Genomic DNA, 22,840 nt, shown 5'->3' on the forward strand with positions numbered 1-22,840 from the left:
AAATTGATAGATAAGCTATCAGTTTACTAAGTAGTTGGATATGAGTTCACATCAAAGATTTCACAGATGCCTAGGCCCTGATATTAATCCACTCAGGCAGAAGAAAATTGGGTTCCTACCTTAAGCCTGATATTCTGGTCAGCTGCTGATTCCCACTGGTTTTGAGTGAGAAACTTACAGAGATTATGTAGCTGAGTTAATATCTCTCGCCCTGGCATGGTGAGCATTTGCTGCCTTCCTTGGTTCCGATGTCTACCCTAATTTCGAACTGGCATTGGAGTTCAGATGTCTCATTAAAAACTGATGAAATAATTCATGGATTCAAAGGCTCGCTCAAGGGAGGGCTGGCAGGGTCAATGACTCCCCCAATAATCATCTAGAATAAATGAAGGAATTAATTGCATTTTATGCTTTCTAAAATGGGCATTCACAAACTGAAGTAAATGTATTTCCTCACAACTTGCAGTTATGAACATGCGGAACAGTTACTAGGCATTATAGTGCCTGAAGCAGGCAAACATATTTGTTTCTCCTTCTGTTTTTCCATTTGTAGACTCATTAGCTAGCAGACCCTTATGTTGTATTCAAGTACAATCTGAAGTGCATCCTTGGAGATTGGAAAGTTGCACTCTGCATAAATAGACAAAGGCTGTTTTCAGAAATGAATAATACATCCTGGCTATTATCCTTTTAATTTATCAATGATTTATGAATTCTGTGAATTTTACTAATGCAATTGAAATTATACTTCTATATCTATAATTAAAAAATATTCCAATAACAGAAAATGTAATTTCAAAAAAATAATATTGAAAACTCCTTAATTAACTGACAATTGTGTTAGGGTGTGGTCACTGGACAAGTTGCACTAACTTTTGGATTGTAACACTGGAATGTTTCCAGAGTAGCAGACATTGTATTCCATTAGAGAATGTCTCCGATAAGCAATTGATGATGATGGAGGTGTTTGCTGTCCTGAACGGTGGTTGAGCAGTAGTCCTGATGAGGACATGGATTTGGCAGGAAGAAAACTGGTTCACTGTGGATACTGTCCCTTAGAACTGAGACTGTAATGCTCATGTCAGTGTATATGAAAGATGTAGCCTAAGAAAAAGCCTGGAACATTATAAGGTTTTCTATTAAATATTTTTTATTCAGAGCTTTGTAAATATGTTAACATTGGCATTGATTTGCAGGTTGGATTCAGCAATTTCCGTTAAACAATATAACCTGAGGTTAAATAGAATACTGCCAGAAAATATAAGCATCTTTTTTCCCTTCCTGTATTTGCAAAGTATTTTCTTGGAATCCTTTTGTGCTTCCAGCTAAGTGCTTTCAAATGAGAGCTTACATTGAGATTTTACACTCTCTCCAAACCTATTTGCTCATGCATATGCAAAATAGTACTGCAGTCTGTAAACAAGCAAAATTAAATAAGCACAGATGACAGTGAGAGTCAGCAAGAAGCATTCTTTGTGCTGTGCATTTTTTTCAGTAACCTCTTGTTGCTTAGGCACAGAAAAAGTATTTTGTATGTAATAGTTTTCATGAACTTCTTGACATCATATTACCAAGAATAATATGTTGATTGAAATGGACAGCAGTGAGTTGATTTTTTTAATTTCAAAGACATAAAATCTGCAAATGCATATATATGGAATTATTCTTAGTGCAGGCTATGTCATCCCATTTACATTATATCAGCATGATATCAGTTTTTCTTCAACTACATTTGTTGAGTAAATAGTCTAAAAGTTTTTTATACAGTTCCAACCCCTCAGTGTGCAATGGCCTTAAACCATGATCTTTTCCCATTGAGACGTTTCCCTGGCTGCAGCAAGCTTTGGCATATTCGTAGGGCTGATTAGTAAGTTTGCAGATGACACAAAAATTGGCAGAGTTGTGAATAAGTTAGGAAGGTTGTTAAAGGATTCAGCAGTTGGAAATAAGGACAGACAAATGACAAATGGAGTTTAATCTGGACAAGTGTAAGGTGTTGCACTTCAGGAGGTCAAATGCAAGAGAAAAGAATACAGTAAATGGCAGAGCATTTATGTAAAGAGGGACCTTGGGGGTCCAAGTCCACAGCTCCCATGAAACTGGCCACCCAAGTAGTTCGGGAGGTAAAGAAGGCATACGGCATGTTTGCCTACATTTGTCAGGGTGTTGAATATAAAGGTCGGGAAATCATGTTGCCGCTGTAAAACTGTAGTTGGGCCAAATTTGGAGTATTGTATACAGTTCTGATCACTGCATCACAGGAAGGATGTGGAGGCTTTGGTGAGTGTGAAGAAGAGGTTCACCAGGACGTTGCCTGGACGAGAAAGTATTACTCATAAGGAGAGGTTGGACAAACTTGGATTGTTTTCTCTGAAACATCAGAGGCTGAAGGGCAACCAGACAGAAGTTTATAAAATTATGAGAGGCATAGATAGGTTGAAAATATCAAATACTAAAGAGTGTAGTTTTAAAGTTAAAAGGGGAAACTTTAAAGAAGATTTACCATAGAACCATACAGCACAAAACAGGCCCTTCGGCCCACCATGTTGTGCCATCCATCAAACCACCCTCACAATATCTAACCCTTTCCTCCTGCATATCTCTCTATCCCACATTCCTCCATGTGCCTATCCAACAAACTCTTGAACCTGTCCAATGTATCTGCCTCCGCCACCACCCCAGGCAGTGCATTCCATGCACCAACCACTCTCTGGGTGAAAAACCTCCCCCTGACATCTCCCCTGAACCTCCCACCCATAACCTTAAAGCCATGTCCTCTTGTCTTGAGCACTGGTGCCCTGGGAAGGAGGCGCTGACTGTCTACTCTATCTGTTCCTCTCAATATTTTATATACCTCTATCATGTCTCCTCTCATCCTCCTCCTCTCCACTGAATAAAGCCCTAGCACCTTAAGCCTCTCCTCATATTCCATATGCTCTAATCCAGGCAGCATCCTGGTAAATCTCCTCTGCACCCTCTCCAATACCTCCACATCCTTTCTATAATGCGGTGACCAGAACTGAACACAGTACTCTAAGTGTGGTCTAACTAGAGTTTTGTAAAGCTGCATCATCACTTCGCGGCTCTTAAACTCAATCCCACGATTTATGAAAGCTAACATCCTGTAGGCCTTCTTAACTGCTCTATCCACCTGTGACACAACTTTCAGTGAACTGTGAATATGAACCCCCAGATCCCTCTGCTCCTCTACACTGCCAAGTACCTTGTCACTTACCTTGTACTCTGCCCTGGAGTTTGTCCTTCCAAAGTGTACCACCTCACACTTCTTTGGATTGAACTCCATCTGCCACTTGTCAGCTCAGCTCTGCATCTCATCAATATCCCTCTGTAAGCTCCGACAGCCCTCCACACTATCCACAACACCGCCGATCTTAGTGTCGTCCGCAAACTTACTAACCCAGCCTTCCACCCCCTCATCTAAGTCATCTATAAATATCACAAAAAGTAGAGGTCCCAGAACCGATCCCTGCGGGACACCACTAGTCACTGCCCTCCAATCCGAGGGCACTCCCTCCACCACAACCCTCTGCTTTCTACGGGCAAGCCAATTCCTAATCCACACAGCCAAGCTTCCCTGGATCCCTTGGCCTCTGACCTTCAGAAGAAGCCTACCATGAGGAACCTTATCAAACGCCTTACTAAAATCCATATAGACCACATCCACCGCACTACCCTCATCAATCTTCCTTGTCACCTCCTCAAAGAACTCTATCAGGCTTGTGAGGCAAGATCTTCCCTTCACAAAGCCATGCTGGTTGTCCCTAATCAGTCCATGATTCTCTAGGTGTTCATAGATCCTATCCCTTAGAATCCTTTCTAACAGCTTACCCACCACAGATGTGAGACTCACCAGTCTGTAATTCCCTGGACTATCCCTACTACCTTTTTTGAACAAGGGGACAACATTCGCCACCCTCCAATCCTCTGGCACCATCCCCGTGGACAACAAGGACTCAAAGATCCTTACCAGCGGTTCAACAATCTCCTCCCTCGCCTCTCGAAGCAGCCTGGGGAATATCCCGTCAGGCCCCGGAGATTTATCTGTCTTGATTTTATTTAACAATTTCAACACATCCTCTCTTTTGATATCTACAACCTCGAGAACATTACCCTTACCAGCACTCCCTTCCGCGTCATCAAGACCCCTCTCCTTGGTGAATACCGAAGAGAAGTATTCATTGAGAACTTCTCCCACTTCCGCCGTCTTTATGAGGCAAGATTTTCACACAGAGCTCAGAGGGTGGTTGGTACCTGGAACATGTTGCTAGGGGTGATGGTGGAAGCAGATATGAAAGCAACATATAAGAGGCATTTAAACAGGGACATGAACAGGTAGGGGATGGAGGGATATAGACAATGTGTAGGCAGATGGTATTTGTTTCATTGGCATCATAGATGGCACAGACATAGTAGGCCAAAGGGCCTGTTCATGTGCTATACTGTTCTATATTCTATATTCCATGTTCTGTATCCCTCATCATGTAGAGCTGGGCTTAGAGTGACCCTTCCTGAATCGTATCCCTTCCTGACGAGTTTAACACATTCTATGCACGTTTTGAACAGAAGGGGAGTGGATTGTCACCACCCACCCTGACAGCCTCCAATGCAACTGAACCCATGACACCATTGAGGATTTAAGATCAGTCTTCCAGAGAGTGAACCCGAGGAAAGCATCTGGCCCAGATGGTGTCCCTGGCCATGTGTTCAGATATTGTGCTGATCAGCTGGCGGGGGTATTTATATACATACTTAACCTCTCCCTGCTTCAATCTGAGGTTCCCATCTGTTTTAAGAAGACCTGGTACCTAAGGAAAACAAGGTAACATGCCTTAATGACTACCGACCAGTGGCTCTGACATCCACCATCATGAAGTGCTTTGAAAGGCTGGTCATGGCTCGCACCAACTCCAGCCTCCCAGACAACCTTGACCCACAGCAATTTGCCTATTGCTGAAACAGGTCTACAGCGGACGCCATTTCCCTGGCCCTACGCTCCTCTCTGGAGCACCTGGACAGTAAAGACACCTATGTTAGGCTATTGTTTATTGACTACAGCTCCGCCTTCAATACTATAATTCCAAGCAAACTCATCACCAAACTCCGAGAACTGGAACTCAACACCTCCCTCTGTAACTGGATCCTTGACTTTCTGACCAACAGACCACAATCAGTGAGGATAGGCAGCAACACCTCCTGCACGATTATTCTCAACACTGATGCCCCACAAGGCTGCTTCCTCAGCCCTCTATTCTACTCCCTATATACCCATGACTGTGTAGCCAGATTCAGCTCTAACTCCATCTGCAAGTTTGCAGATTATACCACAGTAGCAAACCATATCTCAAATAAGGATGAGTCAGAGTACAGGAAGGAGATAGAGAGCTTACTGTAGTGACATGGTGTCATGACAACAACCTTTCCCTCAATGTCAGCAAAACAAAAGAGCTGGTCATTGACTTCAGGAAAAGGGGCGGTGTACATGCACCTGTCTACATCAATGATGCTGAGGTCGAGAGGGTTGAGAGCTTCAAGTTCCTGGGAGTGAACATCACCAATAGCCTGTCTTGGTCCAACCAGATAGATGCCATGACCAAGAAAGCTCACCAGCGCCTCTACTTCCTCGGGAGGCTAAAGAAATTTGGCATGTCCCCTTTGACACTCACCAACTTTTATCAATGCACCATAGAAAGCATCCTATCTGGATGTATCATGGCTTGGTATGGCAAATGCTCTGCCTGGGACCGCAAGAAACTGCAGAGAGTTATGGACACAGCCCAGCACATTACAGAAACCAGTCTCCCCTCCATGGACTCTGTCTATACCTCTCGCTGCCTTGGTGAAGCAGCCAGCACAATCAAAGACCCCACCCACCTGGGTCATTCTCTCTTCTCCCCTCTCCCATCAGGCAAAAGATACAGGAGCCTGAGGGCACATACCACCAGGCTCAAGGACGGCTTCTATTCCACTCTGATAAGACTATTGAACGGTTCCCTTATATGATAAGATGGACTCTTGACTTCACAATCTACCTTGGTATGATCTTGCACCTTATTGCCTACCTGCAATGCACTTCCCTGTAGCTATGACACTTTACTCTGTATTCTGTTATTGTTTCTACTGTGCACTACCTCAATGCACTGTGTAATGAATTGACCTTTACGAACAGTATGCAAGACAAATTTTTCACTGTACCTCAGTTCAAGTGACAATAATAAACCAATACCAATACCAGTCTGCAGTTTATGGTTCTGGACAGCTGCTTGCATTAGAAGACAAGCAAGTTTCAGGCAGAGCAGAGAACATCTTTCACTGATCTGATAATCTTCCAACAGTTGTTTCTGGATGCAATCTTTAAATCCATTTTAATGTAAATAAACAGTCTAAAGTCATATTGCAAACAGTATTGCCCAGCATTGGGGTACAGATCTAGATCTCTCCCAGCTGCTGAATTCTGCTGTGGTAAAATATATGGTATCATTGCGGGGAGATCTGCTTAGTTCTCATTTGAAGTTGCCTCTTGATCTTTGCCTTCAATATTGCTGCTCCTAGGTTACTTTAGCCTCCTGAGGAAGTAAAGGCACTGGTGAGCTTTCTTGGTCGAGGCATCTACGTGGTTGGACCAGGACAGGAGATGTGTGGGGTGCTGCTCTGATTCTAGTGACTGTGCTTTTTTCTTTCACTTCATAGCACCCTTTTTCCCCAGAGATGGGGTGTGTTGGTACTGTTACTCCCAACACCTTGGTTCTTGTCTTGATTCTTCTTTAATTGGGGAATTCAATTCAATAATGACTTCTTTTCCTCTTTGATGTTCAGTTATCTGAGGTAGGCTTCGTGCATTTCTGTTGTGTGATCAGCCTGCCCTGTCCTCTGGGTCACTTTTCATCTCCTTTACAGCTTGCTGATTGGATTCAATGGTGGTTTTTGGGTGTTCATTCCATTTCTCCTGCTTGGTGTCCTGTTGCCTCCTCCTCTTCTTCCACTTTGACACGGTGCTTGTTGCTTTGAGTGACAGTGGATGTCAGATTTCTGATTTCCACTGGAGTAGCTGTGACTTTCTGCTCTCTGCTCTTGCGTCTCCTTTTATCTCACTCCTTGGGGATAGCTGTGTTTGTGGTTTAGGGCAGATTTTGTAGAGATGACCTGTCTCCCCACACAAATTGCAACATTTGGTCACCCGGTGGTTGAGTGTCTGTGGGTGGGTGGGTGCTCGTTTCAGCAGATTCTGTAGATCACTGCTTTGCAAGAGGCCATTGTGCATGTGTGCTTTCTGTTGGTTTAACACACTCTGGATTGTCCTTGTTATATCACATACATATGGCTCATTCCAACTGGGAAACATGATGGGCTGTAGTTGCTCTCTTCTACCTTTGGGCATGGGCTTGCAACATGTGCTGCACTGAGATACTGAGGTAGCTGCTATGAATATGAACACCTTTTACCTGATTTTGGGACAAGTGTGCCAGTTATTCACTCTATAAGTTTGGCAGTGATGGAGACTATTTGCTCTGGGTTGGCCTAACAGAGTGCCTGCCAGAATTCTTCCCTCTCTCACCTCTGTTTTAACTCCTCATCTCCTGCGCCACTTGTACCACCCCAGTTATGGTTAATGCAGTAGAGGCTATATTATTCAGATGGCTCATTGCGTGTGGATTTTTGTTGAAATGGTGTGTGTACTGTTATTCGTGCAGCTGATGTACGTGCATATGTTGAAATAGCTTAATGTGGATAATATGTGTGTGTTTAATGTACTTCTCCAAATGTGGTCAAATTTCAATTCTTGTGTATGCTGATGCTTGGGTTAAATCCTTGATATCTGGCATGCACGCAATACTTGAAAGAAAATCTCAATGCTATTATAATAGAAAAAGACAGATTTGGCAGGAAGCTGTAAACATATCCATTGTAGACTACATAACACATATTTTCATTTGGAACCTTTGGCAAAGATTTTAGAAAAATATTGACCTGATTTGAATGGTGATTTTATTCAAATGTTGATAAAATACTTCAATGTAAATAAAACTAAGAGCCATTTTTAAACAGCAGATTATGATTCCATAACAATTGCCAACTAAAATACTGTGGATTTTCTGATACTATAATTTTGTTGATTGTTATCACACATTCACTAAAAGGAGGAATGGCTTCAGTGCTTTAATAAAGTGAGATATGGGATGTTAAAATAAAACAATATGTCTGACCAGTTTATTTTAGTAATATTGTGACATCAATGAGGCAATTGAAAAAGCAAATATCTACTGAACAATCCAATTTTAGTTGAGTGTATTTTTATTTAAATCTGTCTCTTTAAAAAGTTAACTGTTCTTTTACAAAGGTTTTTTCTCTGTTCTTGTTTCCATTCACGTTACTAAACGCGCCTCACAACCAAAGCTTTGCTTGTCTATGTTAATTTTTATAAATCTGTATTACATGCTATTGACCTCTATTTCAGCTGTGTGGCGCCAACTAGATTGCTACTTTCTGGAGGCCCAAGACTACCCATTTTCAACTGCAAGTTTTCAGAACTGACTTCAGCAGAATCAATTCTGGAGGAAGATTGCATGCTAGAAATTCTTCCACATAGTTTCAATCTTTTTGTGTGTAATTTGTACAAATATGGTAAACTCACTTAATTCATCGAGTAGGCTAAGTTGCATCCAACATCTGTGCTCCATTAAATGACCGCACATAGAATGTTTAACATACGTATGCACTATACTTAATCCTGATCTAATGCTTATTTTCACATTCCCAGCTAAAATGTACCTTCTGTTTTTCTGATTCAGAAACACTGTAGGACACTCAAAGGGAACATAACTCCCCATTCAGTTTTTGCATTGTTTATAGGCCAACACAGTCAGTTTTTATTTAGGTGTCAGTGTGCTGCAGAGGAACTTGGAGATTCTGAGGGGATGTAAGACTTAATTCCAAGTCTCCTAAAGAAGGACGGAAAGAAGGCTCTTGCCCACAGACCATGTTGATGAGGTCCAGCCATCTGCTTATCGTTTGACCCAAGGTTGTGTACTAATACTGTTGTCCCTCAAGCACTGCACATCATTGATCACATTGCCTTAAGATGCATTCATCAAAATTGCTAAACAGTGCATGTATGAAAGATAAATGCAAATGCTCTATAAGGAGTGCCATCCTTAAAGGTGAAATAAGTCATTGATTCCTCACATTAGAAAATAGAGGAAACAGCCTTATTAACACATTTGATGGTACTAAATGATTTTGCTGAAATTGCCTAAGGCATATTATGCAGGCATATCGTATGTGAGTATAATGAGGATGAATCATATATAGCTTGAAACTAATTTACAAATATCATAAGTAAGTTTGACCTCCACGAAGCAACAATCATACATATATGCATTAAACAACAGCTAAAAGTGCCTCGTAATTACAAAAATACTATATAGCGGTGGTACATTCCATAGTTCGGAGGCATTCTTCAACAGCCCTGCTGCATATTTCACTGAAGTTGATAGCCTGGAGGTAATAATGACAAAATATTTATTTAATATAAACATGTGGCAATTAAAGGCAACAGAAGCTCTCACAGATTCGAGAGTGATAACAGGAACTCACATGCTTCCCTTTTGTTACAGCCTTCCAAGTTGTTTTCTGGGCCTACCGGCTTTATGCAGAACCCTCCTTGAGACTCTATCGAGGGCAGTAGAAGATTGTTTCGTTTCAGTGGGTGCAATAGCAGATGGCCAAAATGGTCACTATGAGTAGCTCTGGATCTAAATGTCCTGAACAGGACTGCACTATCTACAACGGCACAGTGCCACAACTGGTTGTGCTGCTATCTCATGCTCCAGTGATCCAGGATTGATCCTGACCTCCAACGTTGTCTGTTTGTGACTGTGTGGGTTTCCCCCAGATGCTCTGGTCTCCTTCCATAGCCCAATGACATGCTGGTTGGTAGGTTAATTAGCCACTTAAATTACCTCAGTGTGGGTGGATGGTAGGAATATCAGGGTGGAGTTGATGGCATGTGAGAGAGAATAGTTTGTTGGTGAATGAGATTACTGGGATTGTTCTGAGAGCTGGGCTGAATGGTCATCTTCTATATCTTATGAGTAACAGGAGCAGCAGCAGTCTGGGTCACACCATAGGACAGGACATTGTCAGAGTGTCAGTGGTTGGAGAACAGATGCTGACATCCTGAAAAAGGACACCACTTTCATGTTTCCCAGAGCCAGCGGCACTTCCCCTAAGGCTAGGCATGAAATTACCTTGCAATGTGGTAGAAACCAGATTACTGCCTCCTGACCTAAGCCACTTCATAACAGCAGACCCCAGGTGGCAGATGTCTGCTTCTGTCTAGCCGCCCGAAAATACTCTTGTGATTGGAAGCAAGCAATATCTGGATGTCAGTTTACTGCCGCTAGCTGTTTTACCAAAGCTTCCGTAGTGAACTATGCCAAGCCCATTTTGGGTTGTCATTATTATACTTAAAACAAAGGGAGAGGCAGTGGGTGAGCTCTGTTGTTGTGAGCAAAATCTGTCATCATAGGGGGGTTTAGTTGACTTGGCTGGAGTTTGTTCTACCTCAGTGGGAAGGATTCCAGCTGTTCCCAACAGTCTGCACTGCCAGATCACCCCAAGGAAAGTTTAAATTGACTCTGAAAATCCTGTGCTCTTGAGTTTGTCAGGTGAATCATAAGCACAGCGTTCAATCATTGTTTCTACGTCACATATCCATCGGCTACGTTTTTTTGAACACTGTGAAGATTCTAAGTCATTTATAAATCAAACAATGCTGCATTCCATAGAAACATCAACTAATCAGCCTTGTGCATTCCCTGTCTGCCTTTTCTAGACCTCGTGCTCCTAGGCATTGCTATTGTATTGTCTATAGCGTGGTTGATGGAATACTGATGACTTTCAAAGGACAAGACTGCAGATGGTTATTGAAGAAAACCTTCAGCAGCTCTGGGCCTAGAGAGCCTTGTTGTAGCCTATATCTTCTTGGCAAGAGTGCCAATACCACACCCTGACTGGTTTACAGGCAAAACAAGCGCACAGGCAGAATTGCTATGGTGGGATCATGGGTGGGGTCCATTCTCCCAGGAGGCACCTCAGTAATCTTACTACTGTATATGGAGAACAAATTGATGGACTTCTGTGAAACTCTGCCCATCCTTTTGAACATTGGGATCCAGAGCTATGATTGCAGCAATGTGAGCTGGAAGCATAGTTACGGAACTTGCATGAGAACAGCCTGAGCTTGTATGGAATCAAGCTGTGTAACTGCTGCACTCACACAGGTAGAAGCAAAATGTGTGCTTCATAACTTATCCACATAAGCCCTGGCATCATTCTGATGCTGGACCTCTTTAGTGTCTAAAACCAACTGCAGTTCTCTGGATGTGCTCTCATCATGGTATTGCTTGCTCACTTTAGCCAGCATTACATATGAACATAAGAAAGAGAAACAGGAATGGTCCATGTGATCCTCTGGGCCTGCTCCGCCATTCAATAAGACCATGGATGGTGTGATTTTAGCTTCAACTCTTACTTCTTGGTTGTTTCCCATATTGACTCTGTTATAATCCAATAATATTCTATCTCAGCCTTGAATGTATTCAATAACTCAGCCTCCACAGCTCTCTGAGATAGAGAACACCTTACCCATGAGAGAAATTCCTCCTCATTTCCATCTTAAATGGATGATCCCTTACTCTGAAACCAACCTCTTAATTCTAGACTTTCCTATGTGGGGAAACATCCTCTCAACATCTATTCTGTACTCAGGATACCTGTAAGTTTCAATAAGATAATCCTTTTGATTACTTTTTTGTAATTGTACACTAGCTCTTACTTATTTATTTATATGGTCTTCAATGTTCCCTTGCACCTCCACAGTTATGCTCTGCTGCTATGGAAAGATATTGGACTGGATTGTACTCAATCTAACCTGCTTCCTACATTCATTCCCAACACTAGCCACATGGCTGCACTAACATTTTGTAACCATGTGGCTCCCATTAAGCTCAAACCCTCAGTTGTACAGCCAGCCCATAAGTGGAGCAGGTCACAACTGGCAACCAGGCCTGTAGACAATAAATCTTGATATTCTGCTCCCAGAACTGCCTTGTTGCTTGTGAAGTTAATTCAAATGAGCTATTACTAGTATAAAGCAAAGGGGCCAGTTACAGTTCGTGGAACGTCCCTGGACTCATTGGTGAATCCAGGACACAGAGGGAGATCAGATGTGCCCGCACCTGATCTTCAGTGTGTTCCATATTTCTCAGCAGCAGTACACTGGCACACATGTCTGGAACATGTTACAGTTCTGTACAGAACTGCCAACCAGCCATCAGGGAGATTTGGCCCATTACTTAAAATCACTGCTTCCTTAACAGAAACAACATTTCTTTATTTAACTTTCAGAATGTGTAAATGCACAGTAATAAATATTTATAAAAGTTTTTAGTATTTAAAATAGTTAGAATATTTAAAATAGTTTGAAATAGTTAAACTATTCAAAATAGTTTTCCCCTCTTTAATTTTTCTTTCCTTTTATATAACAATGAACCAATACTGCCCTCTACTGAATTTTGTTTATCTACCCTTCAAAGATATAGTGCAATTATGGTGCCATCTACAGTATCGCATTATGGCTTTCTTCCAATTTCCTAAAAAAAATTACTGTTGGCTAACGCTTGGTATATATGAGCGTGTGTTGAAATGTAAACAAAATTTGAATCTGTCATCTAGTCTATCTACCTAAAATAATTGATCTGCAATCTGCACTTCTCTTGGGAGGGTAAATTTATCTGTCCCTTTTGTTGAGGAGTAAGTATTGGCTAGTTAACTGGAGAAACTTTCTGGCTCCTTATTTAATATTGCTATGGGATCTTTTAGGATTACCTGGGAGGGAAGTTGTAGCTTTGGTTCAGCTTCTTGTCCAAAAGACATCATTGAATGTCCTAAGGCTATCAAAAATGGACAACACCTAAAATGCATATATGCACACTACCAGCAGGGGTCACTGGACAGGAAGCAGACCAAGAAACAATCCAGAGTGTGAAGGTCAACTAAAGGATTTCTATCCCTGTCCTATTGGGTCAGTGTTCTTGACACAAGTCAGGGAACAGAATTTCAGAGCATACAAGCAGGTTAACCAGTCATTATGGCTGTTCTGGATGCTAAAGAGTCAAGCAGTTCATCTCATTTCCTTGTCTTTCCCAATATTCTCTAAAATGTATAGCATTTTAGTATAAAACAATCTCTCAACACTTCTCTGGGACTTATCAACACACTGACTAACAAAAAGGGTTTCTAGATTCATCTTCTTCACTCTGCAGCTTTTTGGTTCCGTGCAACTTAACTGTTCCCTTGATACCAGTTAGAAACTTCTAAACAGAAGGTTCACCACTCATCTGATATAATGACCATCTTTAGATAAAAAATGATTCATCTCTCCTTCCTCTTCCTCAGTAGTGATGGACAAACAATAAAAGACAATAGCAAATTATGGTAATTGAGGGTAGAGTTACCTGCATTTTGACATCATATAATTTTCTAGCACTAAATTCATACCATAGATAAAGCTAGTCATAAGTGAGCTCAGATCTGAAAGTGAATTTTTAATTTTAAAAAATCCCCAGATTTGTTTTTCATTTTCATAAGGCACTAAGACTATGTGTGTATTTTTTGTGATTTACTTGCCTTTATAACTTCATAACAAAAACATCTGATTAGCCTGCAACAAAAGATAACCTTGAGTTGCAGGAGTTTTCAGAAATAGTCAGCTAGGGATAGAAGGTGCAAAGCTACAAAGAGGATTGAACAAAAGAATGAGAATTTTAAATTAGGAACACTTGGTATCAAGGAACCAAAGTAGTTCAGCAAGAAGAAAAGCAATAGGTGACCAGGACTTGTGCAAAATAGGCTGTGGGTAGCAGCATATTTGATGAGGAAGGTGGAAGATCAGACTGATCAGTACAAACTTTGAGTATTCAAGATGGTGGTGACATGATCACAAGAATTCCAGCATAATGATGGAAGATTTTACCAGATGAAGGTAGACTTACACTATGGAAGTAAAAATACTGATAGAGAGGATGTGGTTCACATCTCGGTTTGGAAAACTAAGTTTGTGCAGAGTGTGGTTCAACCCTTGAGATGGTAGCTGCAGTAGGAGGTGGAATTGACATGTTGGCTTCAAATTGTGGCTCTACTTCATTAGGAGTTTCTACTTTGTTAGGATTCTGATTCTGATCCAAGACTAATTGCCATACAAACATTGTGACAGCACAGACAGTGGAGAAGTGGAGCTAGGTGCAGATAGCACAAATGTGGAAGTTGAATAAACAGAATTAGCAGCTCATTATATCCTGATGTAAAAATGGAAACAATCAGCCTAATCATGTTGCCTACGGTGGCAATTCTGAAAACAATCCCTGGCATTTAGCCATTCAAGCTGAAATATGTTCCATATTTATGCACATTGAGAGTCTGGGACTTACTAACAGATTCCAGGTGGGCTCCCTCTCAACCACCCTCCCCCAACAATCCACCCCCTATTGACCCATGGGGTATCATGGTAGAGCTCAGTCTTCCTGAGACTCCCACACATGACGCTGAAGAATTGCCACTTGTAACCTACACAAATTCTGATTTCCATGGTGATGCAAGGCCTGTGGATCAGGAAGCAAAAGGGAAGGTAATTTTTTTGAAAGTTGTTTCTGTGTGTTATTAGTTTATTTTACTTTTAAAAACATGTTTGTTTTAGTATCTTACTTCACTTTTAATGCTTTTCAGTTGTCTCTGTCAGAGTCATATAAATTTCAATTCATGCCTTGACAAAAGACAAAACTCCATTCCCTACTTTGCCTTCTATTAAAGTTAGTCAGGGCACTTTGGGGGCAGGAATTCTGCACTACACTGCCACTACCTAGCCCTTGTCTGGATTAAATTCCATCTGCCACTGCTCTGCCCCTTTCAAACTGATTTATGTCCCTCTGTGCATGGATTGGGCTGCCAGCAACAGTGGTGGAGGCGGATATGATAGGGTCTTTTAGGAGACTTTTGGATAGGTACATAGAGCTTAGAAAAATAGAGGGCTATGGGTAAGAAGGCTAGTAATTTCTAAGGTAGGGACATGTTCGGCACAACTTTGTGGGCCAAAGGGCCTGAATTGTGCTGTAGGTTTTCTATGTTCTGTGTGTCCTTAGACAACCTTCCCCACTACATAGGACTCCACTGATTTTTGTGTCATCGGCAAACTTACTAATTAGACCATCTATATTCTCATCCAAATCATTTATATATATGACAAACAACATTCTCAGAGAATTGCCACAGACAGGGTGGACTGGATAACCTATGGAGAAAGATGAAATGAAGAAAATAAATTCATCTACAAAGCTTTGGATAATGAATCAAAAGTTAACTTTACCAGCATTATGTAGCACTTGGGTCTTCAATGTGCAGGTCTTGTGTATGCCACCAGTAACAATGTTATTGTTATTGTCCAATTGAACCAAATCTAATCTGTGTTGCCACTGATTGCACAAGACTAAAACTTTGGGAAGAAGTGAACCCTTAGAGCATACTTTTGCACTATAAAGGCACCTTTTACTTCTTGTTGCTGGTTGTTTGAGCACTTACAACAGATTAAACTGGTTGAACCTGTTTTACCAAAATTGCAAACATTTTCAGGCTACCACAGACAGAAATATGCAAAAGCAACATCTTTTTAGAACCCTTGAACTGGTGGCCAGTCTCATAATTAATTATTTGAAGTATCTCCAATAAAGCAATAGTTTACAAAAGAATTTCAAGCGACAGTCTAAAATTGATAAGTTTCAATGTCAATATAAAAAAACCTTTGTTAGAGACCAATTTTAATTACCAGCCACAGAAGCAAATAAACTTGTAATTTTTCATTATTCATGTTGCTTAAATTATTTCTTCTCCTGATGTACCTGCCACCATTTTAGATGTCTCGTTAGTGTATTATAACTTCAAAAGTAATCCAGTGCCAATGTGAGATAAATAAGTGGCAATAAAGGCTGCTACTTGCTAGTACTTTGGGTAATGCAAACTGGAAATATCATTTGTGAGTCTTATTTCAAGTGCTTTATGAATCACTGTATTTCTTCTTTGTTCTGCTTAAGAGCTTTCAAAAAATTTACATTGAGTAAGAATACCTGGATGGAGTTCAACAGCACCACGCAAGCCTGTGGTTGGAAGAAGATGAGCTGCCGTATCAGAAATAGTTTTGTGCAACCATCTTCAGCTACTTTATCAATGATGTTCCTTACATCATGAAGTCATATTTGGAGATGTTCAATTCCATTGCAAATCAAAAAAATAGAATTCAGTATGCCTGGATGTAACAAGACCCAGACACCATCCATGCCCAGGGTGATAAGTGGCAAGTGATGTTTGTGCCTCACAAGTAACAGTACAACATCTAACCACCTTCCCATCACATTCAACAGTATATCTATTGCTGAGCTCCCCTACCAGTAATACCTTAGAGGCCTTCATTGATCGGAAACTTAACTGGACCAGCCACATAATTACTGTGTCTACAAGATAAGGTCAGGGGACAGGTATGCTCCAGTGATGGACTTATCTTCTGATCCCCAGAGGCAGTTCACCATGTAAAAGGCTGGTCAGGGATGTGATAAAATACTCTCACTTGTTTAGACGAGTGCAGTCCCTATAATACTCAAGAGGCTTCACATGACGGGACAAAGCAGCCTGTTTGAATGCTACCCCATCCATTACAGTAAGTACTCATTCCTGGCTGCAGTAAGCATCATTGGAAAAATCAATTACGGTAACTAACCTAGGCTATTCCAACACCACCTCCCACACTCATGACCTCTAAAAAAGTGAATAAAGGATTCACATGCACAGGAACACCTTCATATACAAGTTCACCTCTAAGTTGCATGCATCCTGATTTGGAAATATATCGCCAGTCTCGCAATGTTTCCTGGGTCTAAATCCTGGAGCTCTCTCCACAACAGCATTGTGTGAGCCCCTCTACCAAGGAATTCAATAGGTCAAAAAGGCAGCTCACCACTGTCTTCTAAAGGCAATAAATTCTCATCTTGACAGAGACACCTGAGAAATGAATTAAACAAAACATAGTAACCAATAAATTTAGGAGAAACCTCTGCCTAGAGAGTGACTAGAATGTGGAGTAGCTACAAATAACATGGATGCAATTAACCGAACACACAAATTAAACAGAAAAGTTTTTAAGAAGTTTGGAGGCTCATGAGGAGCATATGCTGGTAAGGCAGAATAGCCTGTTTCTGCACTTAAAAGATTTTATTATTCATTATTATTTCCTCTCAACACTACTTCCACTCGAACCTTTTGCTGGCAGTGGATGTATGGTTGCCACATAATGCTGATAGGAACTCTTGTTCCTTCAAGCAATCCTCACCACAGAAAGCTTTTGCCATTGGTGCAGGATACTCAAAGGAGAGTGTACTCATTGCACATGTTTTATTGTCAGTTCAAAGCTGATGCTGTATGCAAAAGCTGTTTTGTTGTTTCTGGAAGCAATTGTGACTTGTATTACCGCGCCGCACAAAGGCAGGTCTGGATTTACGACGCGCAGTCTGTTGGAAGTTCAGACGCTCACACTCAGGCGGTCGGGATACTTTAATCGCCGCCGCAGCAGCAGGAGGGTTTGTTTTGGGCGAAGCACCAGCTTCCTGTCGGATCCTCCAACATGGCAAGTGGGGAGGGCACCGGGAGGCGGCGGGGCGACAAGTACTCGGTGCTGCTGCCCACCTACAACGAGAGGGACAACCTGCCGCTTATCGTCTGGCTGCTGGTCCGATACTTCGATGAAAGGTACCCGGCTGCGCAGCCAGCGTTAGCTCGTCCGCCGGCGCTAGGCCCGGCTTCCAGCCCGGTGCGCGACTGACAGGCTCCGGGAGCCCGCCTGCGGGTGGGGAAGGGGGCTGTGGGGGCGAGAGGTCCACCGTCCCGGGGCTGCCCGTTAGACTGGATCGGGGGTTGGGTGGGGGCAACGTGCGATCGGGGCTGAGGAGGTAAATGGAGCCGCAGAACATCTGCTGGTAGAGAGAGAGAGAGGAGACTCACTGACTGTTGTCCTGCTCCCCACAAAATGTTGCCAAAATGGACAAGGGGCCGACTGACAGGCAAAGTCCTTCGGTCAAGATATTTTCGAACGGGTTCCGCCCAAAATAAATACATTATTTTCCCTTCTGAATGTTGGCTGATAATTATTGCACTTCTTGTGGGATTGGCCCGCTGGCCTGCATCAGTCGGGGAATTCAGTATAGGAATTGGGACGATATGTTGCAGTTGACAGGACGTTGGTGAGGCCGCACCTGGGGTATTTTGTACAGTTTTTGGTTACCCTGTTATAGGAAAGACGTGGTTAGGCTGGAAAGAGTGCGAAGAAGATTTATGAGAATGTTACCGGGACTCGAGGGCCTGAGTTACAGGAAGAGGTTGGGCAGGCTAGGACTTTACTCCTTGGAGTGTAGGAGAATGATGGGGGACCTTAGAGGTGTATAAAATCAGGAGGGTCATAGATAGGTTATGCAGTCTTTTTCCCAGGAGAAAGGAATCAAAAACTAAAGGGTATAGGTTAAGTTGAGAGGGGAAAGAATCAAAAGAGACCTGAGGGGCAAATTCTTCATATAGATATAATGAAATGAGCTGCCAGAGGAAGTGGTTGAGGAGGATACAGTAACAGCATTTAAAAGACATTTGACAGGTACATGGATAGGAAAAGTTTAAAGGGGTATGGACTAAATATGGGCAAGTGGGACTAGTCTAGATGCGCATCCTGGTTGGCATGGATGAGTTGGGCTGAAGGGCCTGTTTCTGTGCTATCTTACTATGATCTTGGAATTGTCCAGTCAGAAAAGTAAAAAGTCAAGGGTGGAAAATACTGGCTGTAGGGATGGCCAAGTACTATACCATTGAACGTGGGTTAATTTATTTTAGCTATAATTCAGGAATTTGATTTGCAGAACCTTACAGAGTAAATGTCTGTACTTTACATAGCCAGCAAGCATTTATTGTTCATACCAAATAGGCTGTTTCAAAGGGCAGTTAAGAGTCAACCATGTTGAAAGGTTTGAGTTGCATATTGACAGATCTGGTACGAATGATTAATTTCTTTCCCATAAGGACTTTAGAGAAGCAGATCTATTTCATGCCAATCAGTAGCTTCATGGTTACCTTGACCGATGAAAGCTTTTTATTCCAAATTTATTTAATTACTTGTATTTAAATTCCCAGTTGCCATGGGGGGCTTGATCATGTCACTGGAATAATAGACCAGGATTCTGGCTAATAGCAAGTAACTTGAGCACTGTACCTGGTCGCTCTAAAAGATCGTCAATTGGAAACTGCCTCATAAATAGAATGGTAGGGACCATGGCAAAGTAATGTGCATGATCTTTGGAAGGAACAGACCTGATGCTTTCCTTTTCATTTTCTTATTTGTGATCAAAAAATGTTGACTTTTTAAAGACTCCTTTAAATGCATGAAGCAGTTTATTTCACAGGCTGCTGTAAATATAGGTTGCATTTTGCACTTGAATGTCTTGCTCTAAATTATTGCTCATTTGGTAAATCCATAAAATGCTTTCCTGACACAGAAAATGAAAAGGTAAATGCCAATTAGAAAGGCCATTTAGCCCATCTCTCTCAATGTTTCATAGAAACCTATTATCTCATTGCAGTATCGGACTACTAATCCACTACCCAAAAGTCTAGCATGTCTTCCCAAATATTAGTCCAAACTTTCCATTATAATTTAGTTTGAAGAGGAGTTCTTTCTTCTTTTAGGACACTCCTTAAAACCTGCCACTTTGACCAAGCTTTTGTTCACAAATCTTAAAATTTATATTCCGCTTTAATGATCCTGTGCAGTGTTTTGGGACATTTTACTTTCTATTCCACCCAGTACCTTGTATACCTGTGTAACATTCTCATGGGGTGGGTGTGTACCTTTTATCCCTCAGGGCTGGAGAGCAGCTGATCGAACTATTCTCATGATTAGCATAATGAAGTTTCCCTATGTCACTCCCAGGCTTGGATGCTTTCTTTAATCAAAACCAAAACTATCCTATACAAGAGTTACTGTTTAAATGTTAGTTGTCACCGGGTTTACATACTTTCCAGACTTAACTGATTTGATTTCTTTTTTCTCATTACGTAGCCTTTTACCATTGTCTTGATTCAACATTGCAAAGTGATAGCATCTCAAAAATTCATTTCTCAGTTTATTTCTCAAGGCATTGGAATGTTGCAGTAGAAAGGACAGTATTTAGTATCTTAAGTATTTATGTATTCCAGGAAATCAGAAATTTTGTTTTCCTTGACTTTAAAAAGGCTGACAACCTTACAGCCTCCTGTAGCTTCCTTGAGCTCTGGTTTCATGAACATGACACTGCATAAGCTCCCTGAACTTATTGGCGGTGGTGGGAAACATTGCAACAGAGTTGAATTGACTTCAAGGCCATCTATTTATTTATCTGTCTATCTATTTATAAATTGCCATAATATCAATTGATTATACTGTCATATTCCTTATCAAGAAGAAACATTCTATCAACAGTATCACATGAGATCTTCTTCACAGGCATTCCTTGGGGATCAAGGATGACTTGCTTTCACTCCAATTTTGTGGGTTTTGAGATGGCTAATAAGACCAATGTGTTAACTGCAGACATCTCCAAGGATGGGACAGGAGATGGCTTATGAGATGGGCAGGTGGGTAGTACATTTTTTGCAAGGTGGTACATTTTTTTAGCTGCTTATGCAGAGTTTCTGTTTGCTCCTGATGCATGACCTCAATATTCTCAGTATCATCCCGAACGCTCTTTCTCCACTTGTATCTTGAGCGATCATGGACCAGGGGTTCTAAGGAGTTGGTGGGGATGTTGCACTTCCTCAAGGAAGCCTTGAGCACATCCATGAATAGTTTTCTTTGTCCACCTAGTAATCTCCTACAATTGAGCTGGGAATAAAGTGTCTATTTTGGGAATGTGAACAGTGTGGCCTGCACAATGTAGCATATGATATACTTTCTAGTTTTTGTAGTATCCGTTTTTGGAGTGATCCCCAAAATTGTCTAACAGGACTGTTATGAGAAATGGAGAATTTAAAATATTGTTGAAACTATTTGTGCTTATGACATATATTTTGATTTTCTTCAATAATATATTCATTATTTGCATATAAACATTTCGAAAATTCTATGATTGCTAATGTATTTATGATGTTCTGCAGATTTTCTATATAGTTCTATCACTGGTATTTAAATAAAGTGTTGTGGCTACTCTGGCATACATACTTAAATTGCACAGTATCATATAAGTAGACATTGACTATAATGTCTTGAACTCTGTCCCACCATTCATTTACATTGCTTCTGATCTCTACCTCATTTATCTCCCTGTCCTCCAATTCTCTTTGTACCATTGTATTTTGGTCCTTCCAAATATGTTTTATCTGAATGGAGCATTTTGAGCTGAGTATCTTTGAGTTGGTATACTGATGGTTGCAGTCTGGCACTAAACAGTGAGACCTATGCAACAAAATAAAGATATTGGCACAAAATTAAAGTTTTCTGGCTTTTTGTTTTTAAAAAGGTTTTCCTCCATAACTTTGAGTATTTTTTTTAAAGAAAAGATGCACTCAATAAGGTGATTAAAATATTATTCTTGAAAAATTTACATTTTTAAATAATTCCATTAAAATATCATGGGAGTATTTTACTATGTTGAAAGTGCTAAATGTAAGTTGTGGCACAGAACATTCCCAGATCAGCAATGAAGATTTTGACTTCTGAAGCTGTGCTGCAACAATGTGAACAGCTTAAATTGAATTGTGCCAGAACTACAGGTTTTAATTTGCCACAGTCTGAGCCATTGGCATTTAAGAGTTGACTTGGAATTGTGATCACAGAGGCGTTTACAACCATTAGGGAAAATGTACTACTAACCCAATAATGAGGGCTGGATTTGAACCCATGGACTAACATTGAAAAGCCAGTGACTTGTGCACTGCAACACCACTGAATTTCTTGTATTCATTTATCTGTATTTGCAGTTGTATGTGAAAGTGGCATGTCATTATTGGTGGTATATTTTAAATTTAAGCCATATGAAACATGTATTATAAATTTTAAATAGTTCATAAAAAAGACATTTAAAATGGCTTCCTCTTGATTTTGTACGAGTGAAAACAGCAGATGGCTATAAAATGCTTTTCTTTTCCTCACAGAGCAACAGAGCACAGCAAAATGAAACATTTTTGCAGTATTAGAAATATTCCAAAGGTTCAGTTTTAATTAGTTGGTAACAACCTAGCCTCTAAAATAGAAAGTTATGGGCCTATGTCCTAGTCCTTAATTTGAGCACTTAATACAGACAGCATGATACCGAGGAAGGAGTTTAAGAGTTTTTTTAGATGAAATATTAAACAGAGGCTGCATCTGCTTATTCTATCAGTTCAGAATGAATGTTAAAGATCTTGTGGCGCTATTTCAAGAACACCAGGGAATTTATTCATTGCCCTGAGCAACATTTTTCCCTAAATGAAAATAAGCAAGAACAGATTAACTGATTCATTTTCTTATTGCTATTTATGGGATATTGATGTACATCAGTGGTTCTTAAAATCAGAAAGTAAGTGTCCTCCTGGAATTATTGGCCCACTTCAAGGCAATTTTGCTGTAATTTGTGAAAGATATTAACCAGAAAGACCATTATAAATACTTCAGAATGTGTTTTTCTTCATAAAATGCAAGACAAAGTTGTGAATACAGGAAAAATAAGAC

At 40.9% G+C, this 22,840-nt stretch overlaps 1 protein-coding gene across 1 annotated transcript in view; it reads left to right on the forward strand.

The window, feature by feature from the left end:
• The first annotated feature begins 17,602 nt into the window (after window positions 1–17,602).
• dpm1 (dolichyl-phosphate mannosyltransferase subunit 1, catalytic) overlaps window positions 17,603–22,840 on the forward strand; it is a 54,649-nt gene continuing 49,411 nt past the window's right edge. The window contains exon 1 of the mRNA XM_052031494.1: window positions 17,603–17,865. Coding sequence (XP_051887454.1) covers window positions 17,741–17,865 — 125 coding nt within the window. The 5' untranslated portion in view covers window positions 17,603–17,740. The remainder of the gene's footprint in view (window positions 17,866–22,840) is intronic.

Source organism: Pristis pectinata, chromosome 16, assembly GCF_009764475.1.
Source record: "Pristis pectinata isolate sPriPec2 chromosome 16, sPriPec2.1.pri, whole genome shotgun sequence".
NCBI classification, from domain to species: Eukaryota; Metazoa; Chordata; class Chondrichthyes; order Rhinopristiformes; family Pristidae; genus Pristis; species Pristis pectinata.